The sequence below is a fragment of the Rhagoletis pomonella genome, unplaced genomic scaffold, assembly GCF_013731165.1.
Source record: "Rhagoletis pomonella isolate Grant_MI unplaced genomic scaffold, Rhpom_1.0 Rhpom_scaffold_00011, whole genome shotgun sequence".
In the NCBI taxonomy this organism is placed as follows: Eukaryota; Metazoa; Arthropoda; class Insecta; order Diptera; family Tephritidae; genus Rhagoletis; species Rhagoletis pomonella.
This window is the reverse complement of record NW_023458565.1, coordinates 4,408,037-4,426,254: the sequence shown is the minus strand read 5'-3', so window position 1 is coordinate 4,426,254 and position 18,218 is coordinate 4,408,037. Positions and strand designations below refer to the sequence as shown.

General features: G+C 34.2%; 2 protein-coding genes across 2 annotated transcripts; both read right to left on the bottom strand.

Annotated features, from left to right (window-relative positions):
- Positions 1-7,645: 7,645 nt before the first annotated feature.
- LOC118747110 (probable serine hydrolase) lies at positions 7,646-8,653 on the bottom strand. Its single transcript, XM_036481101.1, has 2 exons — positions 8,639-8,653; positions 7,646-8,572 (listed from the first exon to the last, which is right to left on the bottom strand). The coding sequence occupies exons 1-2, from the start codon at positions 8,651-8,653 to the stop codon at positions 7,646-7,648; spliced, it is 942 nt and encodes a 313-aa protein (XP_036336994.1).
- Positions 8,654-12,039: 3,386 nt separating this feature from the next.
- On the bottom strand, positions 12,040-16,451 carry LOC118746991 (probable serine hydrolase). The gene is made up of 2 exons (XM_036480985.1): positions 16,372-16,451; positions 12,040-13,105 (listed from the first exon to the last, which is right to left on the bottom strand). Exons 1-2 carry the CDS (start codon positions 16,393-16,395, stop codon positions 12,125-12,127), a joined length of 1,005 nt encoding a protein of 334 aa, XP_036336878.1. The 5' UTR covers positions 16,396-16,451; the 3' UTR covers positions 12,040-12,124.
- Between the last annotated feature and the right edge of the window lie 1,767 nt (positions 16,452-18,218).

Here is an 18,218-nt window from a genome sequence, read left to right as displayed (position 1 = left end):
GACACAGGTATAAACTCTTGAAAGAAATATGTGTGGAGTAAAGTCGGCTTTTTGTTAACGAAATTTTTCCATAGCTATAAACAAGGTAATAATCAAAAATACATTAATAATACGACAGTTAAATGTATACGTATGTATGTACTTAATTTGATAATTTTTTAGCGTTGAGCAGTCAAGTTCTTTTTGTATTTGGGAGTTTTTTAACGCGTTTTCCTCGTTGGGCCTACTCCTCGACTTATTAGAGTCTTGTTTAACTAAATAATATAGCATGAAATAAAAAAATAGTACCATTTGAAGTGACGAAAGCGCTGTGAATTAAAATTAATTAGAGAAAAGTATTCTTCTAATTGATAATTACACTAGTTTACAATAAATCCCACCTGTTGTACTACACCATCACTTCTTATGTAAAATTTTCCGCTGAATCAGAATATGTCAATATAATAAGTCAAAATATCACAAGCTGTAATAGGTTTCGAGATATGGCCAAATTTCGATGTGAAAAAGTGCACTCACTTAATTGCATATTTTTTTTTATATATAGCTGGCGAATCTTAAATTTCTTTCTACAATAGTGAAGCTTATTAATTTTACTATCTTCTACGTAAACTTAGTTTAGGAGCTAATCATTGATTTATAGACAATTTTGCATAATTTAAAAAAAAAGTATTTAAAAAATTTACTTTCGGTAAAAATATCAATATGAAAGAACCTGTTCACTTTTGGATTATTGCACGTCAAAGCATGATCTTTCATAAATACAATTATATGCTCATCTATATTTTATAATAAATGTAGAAGTTATGAGCACTTAAGTAGAGATACATACAAAAAGTTTCTATACAAATGTATGGTATGGAGTACATACCTTTTACTGCAACTTTGAATCGCTATATCTCAGAAATGATAATCTTTAGGAAGAAAAGTGTTACATATAACAGTTTTTTATAGATAATTGTATTATCTACACTTTCGTCTCAACGTACCATTTGGCTGAGATATACGAAGAAGAAATTCATGGGACCTTTAACCTTGAATACATTTTTTTGCAGACGTGGGATCAATCTGGACTTTTGACATTTCATTTATAATGATGTTCGCAACACTCGTGCCAATTTTCAGCTTTATGCGAATTATTATAAGCTTCCCCTATTTACAGTAAAACCCGCTTAAGTACCTCACGAAAAATGTACTTAGGCGGGTTGGGTACTTAAAAGGACCCGCTTAAGTACCTCGATGCGGGTACTTAAGCGGGTACTGAAGCGAACATAATTTGTGATGTAGTTACATCTTCTTGTTAACTTACATACCTAAATAAGTCCTTGAATAAAACATGAACATTTAATGAAGTATACGCTATTTAAAACCAAGATCGTAGCATTATTTAAACACGTAAACACATAAAGGAAGACTTTATTAAAAAAAAACAGATAAAGCAAAGTTATGTCATTTTCACAAGAATTAAATTAAAAAGTCATTGATCATAGATATTTATACATACATATAAACAGGGTATATCATTTTGGACCACATTCAAAATGATATTGTTTGTCACTAATGTATCGTCACTAGACGCGAATAAAGGCGCGAGCTCAAAAGTTGACCGCGAAAAAAGGAGCATAAAAAAACAAGTAAGAAAGTCTAAGTTCGGGCGGAGCCGAACATTAAATACCCGGCGCAAGTATTAAATATATGTTTTCTACCTTTCCGAAAGCTACCGCTACACGATAAGCCGGGGTGTATAAATTTTAAGTAAATTAGCGTCCTTAAATTTCGAAATATTGCAGTTTCAAGCATTTCTGAAATATACCGTTAGATGAAAAGCGGTCGTAATTTAAGTCCGATTTCAATAATTTTCAACGCTTTGCTTTTATGTGGCAAGCACAATAACCATACCGAGTTTGGTACAAATTGGTAGAACGGTTACCGATATACTTATATGTGATCATAAGTGGGCGGCGCCACGCCCATTTTCCAAAATTGTATCATAAGCGTATTTCTTGGTAAAAAATTGTTGCAACCATCAATTTTGAATAAATTAGCTTTAATATTTACTGATTTATCGAGGATTTCGTATTTTTCTAAATTACCGTTATATGGAATGTGGGCGTGGTTATTGTCCGATTTTAAAAATTTTCGGCCATTTGGTATATTGTAGCAGGACCAACAACTGTGCCAAGTTTGGAAGAAATTGGTGCAGCGGTTACCAAGATATACACATGTAACCATAAGTAGGCGTGGCACCGCCCATTTGCCAAAATTTTTTAATATTCTTATTTTTCGTCTAAAACTCATTGTAAATATCAATTTTGAGTGAATTATCTTCAGTAGTTACTAAAATATCGCACTTTTCGTATTTCTGAAAATTACCGTTATATGGGAGGTAGGCGTGGTTATTGTCCGATTTCGCCCATTTTCAATACCATCCGTCCTATGCCCAAAAGAAGTCCACGTACCAAGTTTCGTTAAGATATCTCAATTTTTACTCGAGTTATCGTGTGCACAGACGGACGGACGGACGGACGGACGGACGGACGGACAGACAGTCACCGCTTAATCGATTTCTCTTTTCATTCTGATCATTTATGTATACATTTGTCTATATCTATCTCGATTCGTTTTGCCTGTTACAAACAACCGTTATGTGAACAAAGTTATAATACCCTTGTGCACAAGTGCGCTCGGGTATAAAAACTTCAGCGAAGAAAGACTCTTAACATAGTTGACGGCGAAGAAAGACGCGTTAAAATATTTGACGGCGAAGAAGGGCGCGTAAACTTATTTTCGCGGTCAACTATGTTTGCGGGTGTAATAGTATGTACATTCCGTTAATAGTTTTTGGGGAATAGTGCTGAAGTGGTAGTCCTTCGCCTACTATAAATCTATGATTACGCGTCTTTCTTCACCAAAGTTTTTCTTAAGCGCCTTTTTTCGTAAAACTTTGTATGCGTCTTTTTTCGCCGTCGAAACACTAGAGCGCCTTTATTCGTGTCTTGTGACGTTATGTTTATTTTTCAATTTTTGAAATTTTTCAAAAAAAAAATTCATTCCCTAACAAATACCATAGAAACTTATGGCCATGAAAAATAAAGTAGCTTTATAAATTGAAAAATTTAAGAAAACGTCAGTTTTTAAAGCTCTTTAAACCAACTTTATTTTTTATGAATAAGGCCATAAGTATATATTCAGTTTTATTATTTTTAACATTGCTTAAGGAACAGAATTTATGCACATATACATACGTACGTGTATGAAAACATAAAAATATTCCTTTTTTAAAGTCGGTTAAGAAGGAACAAGCACCAGTTCAATGTATGCTTAATCTAGTAGCAGCTACTGTGACATATATTTTTAGTATGGAGAAAATTAAAGAAATTAAACCAACCGTCACCTAATATTTTTATCCGCGGGGAGTCCCTTAAGGGCACCTGCCGGCTAAAAGTAAATGGGTGCTGATATAATACTGTAGGGGTATTCTCTGAGTCTTGCAAAGCGCTTGCACGGTGCACAGATTGCACGGTAAAAACCGGTTTTTGTATGGGACAGCTTTGCAAACCGTGCAATCCGTGCAACGTGCAAGAATTTTGCAATACTCAGAGAATACCTCTAGTGTGTATTGAGGCGGAAATGGTGGAAGGCAGAGATTTAAACTTAAATGTCTTTTTAATGCCTATAACTTTTAAATAAATAAAAAAACTGTATCCTACTTCTGTCTCGCTCTAGCTACAAAGTGGCGAACAGTGTTCAAAATGCATTTAATATATATACATGCCAGTTTTTTTGCCCAAAGTTAAAATATTTTGCAGGCTTAATGGCAGCAGAAGACCGCACATAGATTTAAAAAGGCCTTGCGCATAAATAGAAAAAAACCTAAAGCTTATACTTAGCTAGAAAAAAACGGATTAACTAAACGCGCGTGCTGCCATTAATTTCTACAAGTACAATATTGACCTAATCAATCAAGCTTGTTAGAGCTGGAAGAAACCGAAATAAGGCCTCACGCTTAGCACTTCACGACAGGCGACAACATTCTTCATCTCAAATAAATCATGCAAAATGTTAAGAACGCACACACACCCGTACTAGTGCTAAATTGTGGAAGGCTTTGAGTGATATTTCCCATATTTTCGTGTGCGGGCCCTCCATCAACAACCTACATAGCCTTTGTGAGGATGTAAAGGTGTCCAATTAATGCCATTAACCAAATAACTCGGGTACACACAACATCAATAAATGTTTACATAGAGATGGATTGGATGTTATTTTTTGTAAGAATTTGTGGAAAGTAGTTATTTTGCATGGCGTTTAGGCGAGAAGGGGGCGACACTTTTTATACGAAATTCTTGTTGCGTTAATAGTTGATGGCTTTTAAGTCGGTTGAAGTAATAGAGCGACAGTAAATAAAATTTTCTGTTAAAATTAGGTAAATAATTTATAGGCTTAAAACCTTAAGAAACAGCAACTGCTTAGTTTTATTCATACGGCCCATTGAATAATTAAGCTCTCGTTTGTCCGTTTTTCGATTTGAAGGCATAAACAAAAGCAGATTTTCTCTAACCAAATTTTCTTTATACATAATAATTTTCTATTAATCAAGCAGATCAAGCAAAGGACTTTAATCCAGGTGAATAAAACTTGGTTGAAACGAATAAAAATAGTAGAATCAAAAAATTATATTTCCACATCTTATCAAATCAGATAATATTTCGTTTCAGCTCCAGACCGAAATATGATATTACCACGATTATATATTATATGTATATATTATATGTAAATTTAAGTACTGACTTATTATCTCTTCATCCAACGGAATATATGTATGTATATTTTTTGAAGTGAAACTTCTTTAGAGGCGGTTGGTTGGTTGGTTGGTTGGGAGTAAATTGGCAAATGGAAGGGAAATTGCACACGGAAATGGTGCAACGGAATTGGTTGCGTTAAAAGGTTAAAGAATAACACTTGGAAAATTACCAATACAAGAATGAAAGTAAAGGTGAATACGTACATAGATAAAAAAAGGATAAAGGCAAAGGTAAAACTAAAAACAAAAACAAAGATGCTTAAAGATAAAGGTATGAATGAAGGCCAAGGTAAATTTAAACACTTTACCTATATATGGGCAAAGGTGAAGGGGAATATGTAGATGAAGAAAATGATAAACATAAAAGTAAAAATAAAGATAAATATAAAGAAAAAGATAAGTATTAGGATACCGATAAAAGTAAAGATGAAGATAGGGGAAGAAAGATTAAAATAAAGGTAATTATAGAGAATAGAATATAGATAGACACAGAGACTCTATTTTATATAATAGCCGATATTTTTATCGGTTTTGTTATCGATATTTTTATCGTTTTTGTTATCGAAATTTGTATCGATATTTTTATCGATTTTGCTATCGAAATGTTTAGGAACATTGGGTTTGTTATCGATATTGTTATCGGTATTTTTATCGATTTTGTTGTCGATGTTTTTATCCATTTTGTTATCGATATTTTTGTTTGTTTTTGTTATCGATTTTGTTACCAATTATTTTTTTATTTTGTTATTTATATTTAAATCGATTTTGTTATTGATATTTTTATCGATTTTCTAATCGATTTGGCTACCAAAATTATTTGATCAATTTTGCTAACGAAATTTGTATCCAAAATCTAATCGATTTTGTTATCGATATTTTTATCGGTTTTGTTATCGATAGAGGAGAAAGATAAAAATGAAGATAGAGGAAAACAGAATAACGTATGTAAATGTAATTAGAATGAACAGGGGTAGAGGTAGGGATCTAGATAGAAAAAAAAAAACAAAAAATATAACCTTAAGCAAAAGCAGATGTTGTATGTATGTATGTGTGTTGTTATGAGACAAAATAGATATGTAACGTAAGTTTCACTTCTCCAGTGTGACCCAGGCGCGCCTACCTTTTTTTTAACTGCATTTAGACAAAGATGAATTATACGGCGAAAGCCTTTCTACAACTTTCCACTTTTTAAAATTTTCTAAATGTTTTATGATACTAAAATTAAATTAGATAGATATAAATAAATACATACCCAAAATTTTCCTTAAATTTTTTGTTAAAAACTTTATTATTTAAAAAACCAACTGATTATTTTATTAATTCTTACATTAGGGTGATCCAAAAATTCATGTGAAAATGTAAAGTCGAAATTTTTACTTTCTCATCCCCTAGAATAGTTTTATACCGAAAAAAATAACCAAGTTTATTGTTTTGACATAAAAAAATATTTGAGATTTCCATGTATTTTATATGGGGAAAACCCCACTTTTCGTATAAATTGTATAGAATTCTTGAAAATCAATATTTTTCGATCGGATAACCCTATTTCTCTTCAGGAGATTCCCAATAACAATTTAACAATTTTTTCATAGTAACTATATTTTATGGGTCCGCCAAAAACACCAGAAAATTAAATAAGAGGACCAATTAAGTACCTTTAGTATTCAAAAATTGTTATTGGAAGTCTCGAGAAGAGAACTAGAGTTTTCCGATCGAAATTATTGATTTTCAAGAATTACATTCCAAATCTAGTGGTCTAAAAGTGGTTTTCCCAAATAAAATACATGGAAAACTTTTATTGAAAAATAATTGATTGTAAGTTTTCGTATTGTATCGTATGTAAGAAAAACGTATTAACGAAAAATGACACTGAAGATGGCACAACGCCGAAACCGGTTTATCTGCAAACCAAACTTGACAAGGGATGACAAAATTAGTTTTCCCTTTAATTACTTTCGTGAAACTGGCTATTAATTATTTTCTGCAAACATATCTTAATGAAGCGGACCAATGATTTTATATATATATATATATTTTTTTTTTTTTTTTAATTTCACCCAAATACTTGTTATTCACAACACATCGATACCCCAGCGCAGCGCTGCTCCTTAATCGCTCTTCGTTTTTTTCACCACTGGGGAATTTAATTGACACCGCTGTCCGCAAGCTAAACTGGCATAAAAGTGGAGAAAATATCGCATGCGACAAATTTCTAACTGCGCCCAGCCGCTTTCAAGCTTTTGGTCATCGGATCGACCCATTTTAAAATTCTTGAAACTTATCTGAGCTCTAAACTTCAGTTAAGCTGTTGGTGGAAATGGCCTGTAAGAGAGAGGCTGTTTACTGATTCAGTTGCTTATTTGTCTAAAGGCGCCAGCAGTCAACGACGTAGCGTAAACGTACGTTGGCGGACGTAGCAGCATATAAAATTTACTTTTGATAGAGAGAAGCAGTACACGTCACGCGTAACCAACGCACGTACACGATGGTGAGTTTTCATTTGCATGGCGCTCTCATAAGTTTGATCGTGTCAGCTGACACGTTATCGTACGTTTACGTCATCGATGAGTGTGTGCACTTTAAAACATATTGAAAACTGACGGTAATTTTTTCTTCACTTAATTCAAATCACTTCTTTCTCTGAATGTGTCAGCCTTATTTTTAAGTCACCCATACTATTTATATTATCCTAAATCAAACACACGCTTAATCGTTCATATAAAATTTTAAAGCATCTTATATCATTTTGCGATCTGAGAAGTTTACGCAGTTTAGTTTACTTTTTTACTTTCGAAAGTTAATTAAGAAATATATTCGTATCAGCTACACATTAATTATTTATTACTAAAGCTTTCCATTTAACGTATTGTTAGTCCTTCCACCGCCATACGCCATACGCAAAAATCGCACTACAATCGCCGCCACTCGATGAGGACTATTCAGATGGGCGTGATGCTTTTCACGCTTCAATATATGAAGTTCAAAAGTGTGATTGTTTGCGCGTAAAACGTTAATAACTTCCTTTTGCTTCTCCAAATTTATATAATCCGAAAGTTCAGCTTTCAGCACAAGATAGTGAATATTGCGCACTCGCTCGGCCAGTGCGTTGACCAGTTCCGGCTGAGTGAACAACATTTCGACCAGCTTGACGCGATTGTCGCGTGCAAAATAATACATATCAGAATTGCTTTGCACACGTCGAACGCTGCGCTCCAGCAAAAATTCACAATGCTCTAATTCCACCGACTGCTCAGAGCCACGATATAGCAAATCTTTTAAACTCTCATAAGTATAGAGGGGCGCTGGCTCTTGCAAACGATCCTCTTCATTGAGCGCTTTTTCAGTCATTACGGACGTCAAGGCGATTTGTATATTTGGTGGGAAGTATGGAGTGGTTAGTGCGTCGATTGCAATGATCATATCGACTTTGGTAGGAAAGAGTGCGGCATAGTAGAAACTAAGCGCAGCTCCCAATGAATGACCAAGAAATGATATTTTACGCCACTTGTAGTAGCGAACGACACGATGCACTACGCGAATAAAGTCGTTGAAGTGGTAATAAAAACCCGTAGGAAAGTGTGAAGAACGTCCATGGCCGGGCAAATCGATGGCCAATAGGGGTCGGTGTGGCGCTATAAGTGGGGCCAAACGTGCGAAACTGCCGGCATTATCTTGCCAACCATGCAGGGCCAGTAGCGGTCGAAGGTGTCGACTGCCATACCAGCAACCAGCAATGTGTCCCCAGGGCATGGGAATTTGCAACTCGACGGGCTGTAAAAAGTAAAAAGAGGGTAAAGCAGCGCTAAGCTCGCTTGTGCGTTAATTCTGTTTACTTACTTGGCTCTCCGACATTTCATACTCTTTAAATTCACGCCTCCACGGAACTGCAGTTGAATTTCGAAGTACACACTGTATGGTTAGTGACAGACTAAAACGCTCCCAATTGATAAATTAAATGAATCTCATAATCGCATTCCAAGTTAAAAAAAATATTAATTTATTAACCATCTTAAAAATAAAAACAAGTTACTTTTACCTTTTGGCAAAAATAAAACATACATTTTTTACCAACGAACTTTGATCTCATTTAATGTATTAGTTTGCACAAGCTCATATTATGTACAGTATTGTGCCAGTTTTATGAAACTTAAAGTCAGAAAATACATACAAATATATATATTTTTTTTACACATAAATAAAATATGGTTATTCTAGAAACAGACAACTACTACTACTAGACTGGTTCAAAAAATTCTACTATCTTTTTTTCAAAATGCCCTGTAAAATACTTTCGAGGCAGTGAAAAAAACGCCTGTAACCGCCTAATCGATTTTGACCGAGTTCAAGAAATCACGCCAGTCGTTTCCCTTCTGTGCCAACTGACGCCAATTGGAAATGCCTAGCCCTTCTCCACTTGGCCTTTCGATCGTAGGGGGCCTCCCTCTTCCTCTGTTACGCGACCGCGTTGAATACTTTCAGAGCCGGAGCGTCGGTGTCCATTGGAAAGTGATGGCTAAGCCAGCGGAGCCGCTGCATTTTAGTTCACTGCACTATGTCTATGACATACTTCAAGAGCCGCCTAATCGGATGTTGTCATTGTCCATGCTTCTGTCTAATCAGTCCAAAGTAGCACTTGTTGGCCAGAGTGATTCTGCGTTGGATTTCGATACTGGCATTACTATGCTGGTCTCAAGTAAACGAAATTCTCTACTCTCTCGAATTTATAACTGTCAAAAGTGACGTGGGTACCAAGGTGCTTATTCGCTGACTGTTTGTTTAATGTGACGAGATACTTCGTCCTGTCCTCGTTCACCACCAGACCCATTCGCTTTTCGTCTCTATATAATCCCGAAAAGGCAGAACAGACGTAGCCCTTGTTTTTACCGAAAATATCGTCCTGAGCAATTCAGTTCTGCAGGTCTAATAATCTTCTCCAGCATTAGAAATCAGACGAACGAGACTTGAATAACAATTGAATAACAATTACACGGCTTAAAAATAACAAAGCTGCTGGGGCTGATGGCTTGCCAGCCATCATAGTCGGGCGATGGGATATCGACTCCATCATCATCGACCGGGGGCTCGGGTTTGCCTTCTGCACAGCTTTCAGTGCTGGTAGAATTCAGTAGGATGGAAAAGTGTTTCCTCCATAATTCAAGCACGTTCTTGACATCGGTACCGTGCCGTAAGTTGCCTAACTATCTAATAAAACTTTCGGATGTTTTTCCTAACCTGGCAGCATTTCAAGCTCTTCACACTCCCGTTCTTTGGCCTCTTTTTATTGCGGCAAAAACGTCTCGCCTCCGTCTTTAGTTCGCTATACCGGTCCCACATCGTTCACGTTGCGCCCGATCGCAGCGTGGCCCCGTAAGCGGCATCTTTTTCTCTGCAGCTTCTTGAAATTGGACTACTTCTTTGGAGTATCAACTCAATGACCAGGAAATGTGGGTCGACTGCTCGCATATGTCGGTTTGCTGAAGAGTGCTCTCTGGGAGCAGGTTTGAGCATTTAAAAAAAAATAAAAATTTCTTAGTTTTATAAAAATTTACAGTGATTTTGACAGCTGTCTACTCTGAGGTTTTTAATTTGATATACAATTCGTGATCAGCGTGTCTAAGAACATGATGAGTGGAATTTTTCAAAAGATTTTATTTTAATTGCGTTGTCAGTCCAATTGACTGCTGTCAACTGTCAAAATATTAATTTGACGTAAAATTCGTGACTAGCGTGTCTAAAAACTTAATAGGTGGCATTTTCAAAAAGAATTTATTTTTAGAGAAATTGACAATGAACTAGACCGCTGTCAACTGTCAAACTATAAATTTATGGCATATGCGGCAAAGCTTAGAATTTTTTTTACATATATATATATTGCAATTGTTGCGATTGTTGCAGCTGTGGCGGCTGTCGGAATGGACAAGATTCCGAGCGGAAGCATCGCTAGATATCGTGCTGGGCAGGCGGTCTGAAAGGATGAGTTCCAGCGCCGCACTGCCTGGGAGGGTGGAAAGGACTAGTTTCCACTCCGCGCTTTCGCTTCTCTTTATTTAAGTAATTACAATCCAGTAGGCTGTGTTTCCGAGCCGCACGGACACTGGATTTCGTATTGGGTAGTCGGTCTGAGAGGACGAGTTCTAGAGGATTTAGCATGACAGTAATATTGTAATACTACAGTTTTATCAGAATTATGAGAGTCCTATTTCTTTGTGTAAAACATGGCCTTTCCGATCACTGGGAGTCGTAGGTACTTTGCATTCGGCAAAGCGAAATTTGGTTTAAAAATTAAAAAAAAAAAAAACGATAAATAAAATAAATAATTAAAATTTAAAAAAAAAAATTTAAATAAATAAAGTAAAAACCAAAATATATAATCAACTTTGACATGTTAACGGTACAAGTACATTGATAGCTATTTTTAATGCTTAAAATACTTTTGGGAATATAAATTTTTTATATTTTTTTGCACAATACTATAGCCATAGCTTGCATGTACTATGCAATGTGTGTATGTACAGTTGTCCACAAAATAATAGGAGTGCGATATTTTGACCAGTTTTGGCTATTTGTCTTTTATTTATTTAATGTTTATAATTTTTTTATAAAAGCCTAGCTGGCTATACAACAAACACCATATAAATTCAGATTTTAAACTTTGTATAAAAATTATAAAAATTGTGCAATTTTTCACCCAAATTTCAAACTTTTTAATCAGAATCTTTAGAAAAAACTCTGGTATGCAGTTTTGTAGCACATTCAATTCTAGTCTAAAGAAGTGCAAGTTTCAAGCGGCTAAAAAATTCCGTTGATTTCTGAGAATTTTTTTGGTTAAAGGTGTTTCAGGTTTTTTCCATACAAAGTATGTCGACAATTTTCTTTTATATGGAGGACACTGCCAGCAAAAAAATTGCCAAAAATCAACGGAATTTTTTAGCCGCTTGAAACTTGCACTTCTTCAGACTAGAATTGAATGTGCTACAAAACTGCATACCAGAATTTTTTCTAAAGATTCTGATTAAAAAGTTTGAAATTTGGGTGAAAAATTGCAAAATTTTTATAATTTTTATACAAAGTTTAAAATCTGAATTTATATGGTGTTTGTTGTATAGCCAGCTAGGCTTTTATAAAAAAATAATAAACATTAAATAAACAAAAGACAAATAGCCAAAACTGGTCAAAATATCGCACTCCTATTATTTTGTGGACAACTGTATGTACATATGTAAGTATATCACAGAATGCTCACGTACAAACATACAAAGTATTTTTTATGAGTTAATTCATAAACATTAATTACAATCTAAATACACGCATGCGTTTTCAAGTTCACAATTTACCCTTTGCCACCGTTTCGTTTTTGTTTTCAACACCTGGCTGCTCGGCGCGTACAACTGTCAATGGGCGGTGTCGCTTCAAAAACGATGTGATCAACTCTGCCACAACCGGTGCCTCGTTCAAATGCACATGATGCTTGCCATTGGCAATCACATGTGTTTCAAAGTTTGGATTATGCTTTTCTAATAAACGAATTAACTGCATCGATTGATCGTCCATATAGTTTGAAGCACCCCCTTTTATGACCACATAAGGAACTGCAGCTTCACTAATACGCATAGCCATGGCTTCAAAAAGTGCATGGTCTCCATCCAAAGCCGTTATGTACTTAAGGCGTGTGTCGCGCGAAAAATAGTATCGCTCGGGATATTTCTGTGACCTGCTCAAATTCCTTTCCAAAATATATTTACAATTTTCCAGATCCACAGAGTAGCCCGACCCCTTATGCAGCAATTGCTCGCACTCGGCAAACGTATAGTTTGGTGGTTCCTGCTGGGATGTGTCATCGACTAGGCGCTGATTATCTTGCAATGCTTTGCCCATCGCATGTCGAATATATTCTATTTTGTCTTGTGGCTTCAAATCAGGTCTTTTGATGGCATCAACCCCTATTAGTACATCCACTTTTGTGGGGTATAGTGCTGCGAAGAAAAACCCTACCGCTCCACCCATGGAATGACCCAGCAATGAAATTTTCGGCCAGTTGTATACCTTCATCAGTCGCAGGACAGCACGTACATATTCTAGAGAATGGTAAACTGTTCCAGGTGGTAAATGTGTAGAATGTCCATGTCCGGGAAGATCGATGCAAAGCACACTGCCAGTTGTTTGTATGAGTAGGGGTGCCAATTTGGCAAAGCTGCCACAATTATCGAGCCAACCGTGTAAAGCTAGCAGCGGTCGAACTGTATGATCGCCATACCAACGTCCCGAGATATGGCCCCATGGTACGGGAATTGTGATTTCTGTAAACTGAATAATAAACGCAAATTCAATGCTGAGTATGAAATTTACTTTGAAAACTTATAATTTAAAAAACGCTGAATGAAAAAAAATAGTAATTTGTACATTTTTTACTTGCTCTTATTTCTGCGCGCCCCCTTAAGCTTAAGCTCACATTTTAACATCAATCAAGTACATAATTTCAAAATCGAAGCTATCAACGCAAACAAAATTATTGAACTCAACAATTCTGAACATATTTATTTGTAAAGATAACATTTGGGCCTTCAACAGTCAACCACCCAGCCTATACAAGATTCTTTATCTTCTATGAATACATATGTATAGTAAAATTTTAAAAAGCCGACGTCTTTACATTATAGACGTTAAAGAAAAATTAATATGGAGAATATTTATTAAATATTTACAACAACAGAAGCCAAAACAACAATTTTTAGAATTTTTGTCTGTCTGTATGGTTGTACGCGCATCACTCGAAAACTAATGCATGGAATTGAATGCAATTTTCACCGATGCATTGCTAGAGGTCTAACTTAAGAGTTGCCACCTGCGGTTTAAGTACATTGATAAGATAAAGTAAATATTGCAATATTTATATATATATATATTGCAAAATAAAGAGGTTTAAGAAGGCTTACAGCCGACAATATGTTTGGGGAAGCTTGCCACCGGTTTTAAAATTTTAATTTGGTTTAATTGATAAGATAAATTAAATATTGCAATATGGGTATCAAACTAAAGAGGGTTAGGAAAATTTACTGCCAAAAATATTTTTGGGTAGAGTTGCCACCTGTTTTTTTTAATTTTAATTCGATTCAATTTGTAAGAAAAATTAAATATTACGATACGGGCATCAAACTAAAGAGGTTTAAGAAAGTTTACTGTCGAAAATATTCATTAGGCGGGTTGCTACCTATTTGAAAAATTGAATATTATTACATTAATACATCTTTGAAGAAAATGCTCGACATTTAGAATCGAGTTATAAAATTGTAAATTAAATTTTCACGATTAAATATCTTCGAAAATAAATTAACTAACACCGACATTCATAAAAAATAAAGTAGGTTTCAAAAATTCGTTTCAAAATCTTACTTCGTAAAACTCTTCAAATTTATTTTATTTTTTTATGACTGAAGCTATACGAGTTTTGGGAGGCAGTAGCAACACAAAAATACGTTTGCTAGTACTTAATAAAATTATAAAGCAGGTGAGCTATTGCGAAATCTTATCCAAAACTTTTAGCCCACTTTAAATAAATAAAACTCTCGCTCTTAATATGATAACATTTCCACACACACAGACAAGTCAGCTGTACATATGCTTAACCTTCCTATACCCACGCATTGGTCTATGAGACCGATGAACAAGATTAATATCTTTGTTTTTATAAACCTAAAAGTCAGTGTATTGGAATTATTGTTAGCTCCACAATTCTGGGTAAGCTTCAATTTAGTGCCATGATGAAATTCGTGCGAGTAGCAGGTGTTAGCACATGCCACATCAATTGGCCTGTCAGACCGACGCACAAGGGCCGGAAAACTGAAAAAGAAATTTGATCAATTTAATGAATTAGTGTTGCCAACTGTTTAAAAATTTTAAGATATTCACCGTTTGTTGGATAACAAAATGACATACCATATGGCATAGCCTTCCTTACATAGTATAAAGCAAAGTCGAGATTTTTGACCACACTGATCTCGAAAATTACTAAACAGATTTGGGCGATATTTTGTTTAATATAATCTGTATCGATAGGAATATTATCATTAGTACTTAGAAATTCCCCCTGTTTAAAAAATTCTAAGATCTGTTCGTTGAATTACCAAACATGAGATGTCAAATGAAAGGGCCTCTAGATGTTCAGTAATGTATTATTTTTTGAGTAGGGTTGCCACATTTGCAAAAACTATATCTTCGCCGTTCGTTGGACTTATAATGAGTTACCAAGTGAAAAAATGTGGCTTCCGGATACGCAATAAGGTTTTACTTTTTTTAAGTGGCATTTTTTGTAAAGTGATGTTCATTCAATTATAAAAATGAGGTGTCTAATCAAAAAGCTTGGCCTCCAGATGTGCAATAAGGTTTTAATTAAAATTGTTCAATTAAATTCGTATTTTTATTTCTCTAAATAATATAAATTAATTAATTAAAACGATAGCCTTACCTGATAGATAGGCAACCCTACTTAAAAACATGTTAGTTTTAAAGCTTTTTCAAACACTTTACATTTGATACCCATATTGCGATATTAAATAAGCATAAATTTTTTAATAAACGTAATTGTAACTTTTTAGAAAGGTGAAAACCCACTCTAAAATATATTTTTTATCTCTGCCTACGGTTTTTGTTTTACTACAGAATTTAAAGTATGCTGTGGAGCTTTTTTTGGCAATCCTGTTTTTTTTTTCATTTTTTACCAGAAGCTTTCTACAGAAAATACCAAATAGAATGGTAGAAAATAGAATATATCCGTTGAGTTGCTAATACGTTTCAGGCTATTAAAACTTCCAAAATTTCAAAATACGTGCCTTCTCGGATTTTTCATAATTTTTGAACACCCGGTACTTTTCGATGCAGATAATAGGCTATACCTTTAAAATATTTTTTCCTTATTTTTTCACGTTTAAATAGCCTAAAAACATCTTTGGCCACTTTCTGCTTCTTCTGGCCCACTGTGCGACGCGGGTATATCGACGGCTGAGTGTAAGATCGACGATGGAACAAACAATGAAATTGGTTTTAAAGGATTTCTAACTACACCGAAATGTTTTTGAAGTAATAGAATAGAATATGTATATAATTATATCTTATCATACACAGCAAATCCCCAAAGACCATTTTAATTGTTAATTTACATAGAAACATTTTAAGACTAAAGATATTACGACGCTTAACATGCCTTGTGAATCCCCTAATTGTTTACTTTAAAATCTTAGATTTTTTGTTTATGTTAAGAAGAGATAAATTTTTGCCATTTTTTTTACAAAACTCTACATGTAATTTTAATGCTATTTTATCAACTAATATTAATTGCGTAGGCTCTACAATTTTCGGTCGCACACACCCTGCGCGTGCAAAGGAAGGTTAAGAATTATGAAGCGCTTTCTAAAGCATAAATTAAATTTCTTTTGACGCGGCTTTCTTTGCAGCAAATAAAGGTCTGATACTCGATTTGTAATCAAAATTAAAATTGTTTAAATATACATATGTACATACATATGTATGTACATGTTTAATAGAAAAATGTATTTCGGTAGTATTTATTAACTTACTTCTAGTTTTTTTTCATGAGTCATAATTTTAATTGATGAAGCACAGCAAAGGTAATCAGTAACAAAAAGCGAACCACCGAATTTCAATGTTGAAGCACTACTAACACAATTAACTAAAAAAAATTCACCACATCAAAAGGTGTGTATAGTAACTTCTCCAGTGAAAAATTGCAGCGAGAGCGTAAAAGCAAAATAGAGCGTGAAATTAAGAAGAGAAAACTAACGGAAAAGTTATAGTAAAAACTTGCGAGTGATTAGTGGTTGTACTGTTTTGATATTCTGCTGTAAGCATTTTGCTATTTAGAAATCAGCTTTAAACTCTTTTTTTTTACACACAAACACACAGTCCAGTACATCATTAATATTTTGATTTCCATTCATTTTACTTTTGTTTGCGCTAAACCAATTCAACAAATGGCGGCTTTTGACATTTATTCTTCTGCTAATAAAAATTTCACTGACAAGAGTTTGCAGCTCTCCCGTGTTATTACGCTCTCGATTCTGGGCTCTCTTGCAATTTTTTTGGGTTATTATACACTTTTCGAGTAAAAATTCTCACGTTCCAGTAAAAATTAGTACTGACTATTTGTAACTATACACACCTAAAATTATAAACTTAAAAAAAAAACAGGGATTTCAAACTATTTACATAAAAACTGGAGCGAATAAAACACATTCGACGAAATAATAAAGTCTCACAAGAAAACTTTGAAAGAGAGCAAAAAGCTTAGTAAAGCAATAATAATTAACGCACAATATCGCATACATACATAAGTGCATACTTACATACATTTGCACCCACCTAAATTTTTATAAAAAGCTTTTTTCAGCCCATTGATGGTCAATGCTCCAACTAGCATGCCTATTCTGCACGCTGCCGAACATTTCGTTAACAGAAAATATTATTGCCAAAAATTTGTATCACTTATTTTGGGCGCAATTCAACATACATACATATATGTACATATCGTCGCATGGGTAAGAGATTGTCGTATGTTAATTTCGGTAGGTTGTGGGAAATCGCGATTGAAGTTTGGAATACAGTTTCTCAAAAACGCGACGCTAGATTTTCTCCAAAGTCTCTGAAAATGTTACTAGTTCACAAATCTCTTAAATTATTTAATTTTTAATGTTTATTGTTAATAAGTTTTGAGTTTAAGAAGGATTTTCTTTAGTAAAATGTTGTCGTTGTATGAAATACGACAAAATGTGATCATAATTTCTACTAAATTAACAACACTATTTACTCAATATCTCGGAAACTAAAGGAGATATACAAAAATGGAGAACACCATTTCTAAGATATTGACTAGCTTAATATGACTGCATCACTAACTAAATTTTTACTAAATTATCGAAACAATTTTAGTCAATATCTCGGAAACTAGAGGAGATATCTAAAAACTGATAACACCAATCGAAAGACCTTATTTCAAAATATATAACTGCATATAGAACTAAAAATCGTCAAAATGGCGCTTACGACAATCTTTTACCCAGGCGACGATATGTATGTATGCATGTACAGTCAAACTTTTCTATAACGAACCTCTGAATAACGAAGTCATCTCTGCTGCTGAATGTTGAATGTTGCTTTTCGCTCTAATTTTAGTGTACTTTGTAGTCTATATAACGAATTTCTATATAGTGAAATCTTCTTTAAACTAACAATTTTCGCAGCCTTAATTTGAAAGTTGAAGCCATTTCAATCTCTATTTAACAAATTCATCGAAACCTTTTTTTATGAGTCTGTATGTAGTTTTTTTATTAAAAAAAAAAGTATACTATGCTAAGACAATTATTAAAAAGTATAAAAAGTATATAGCGAATCGAAAATTATCGCTAAC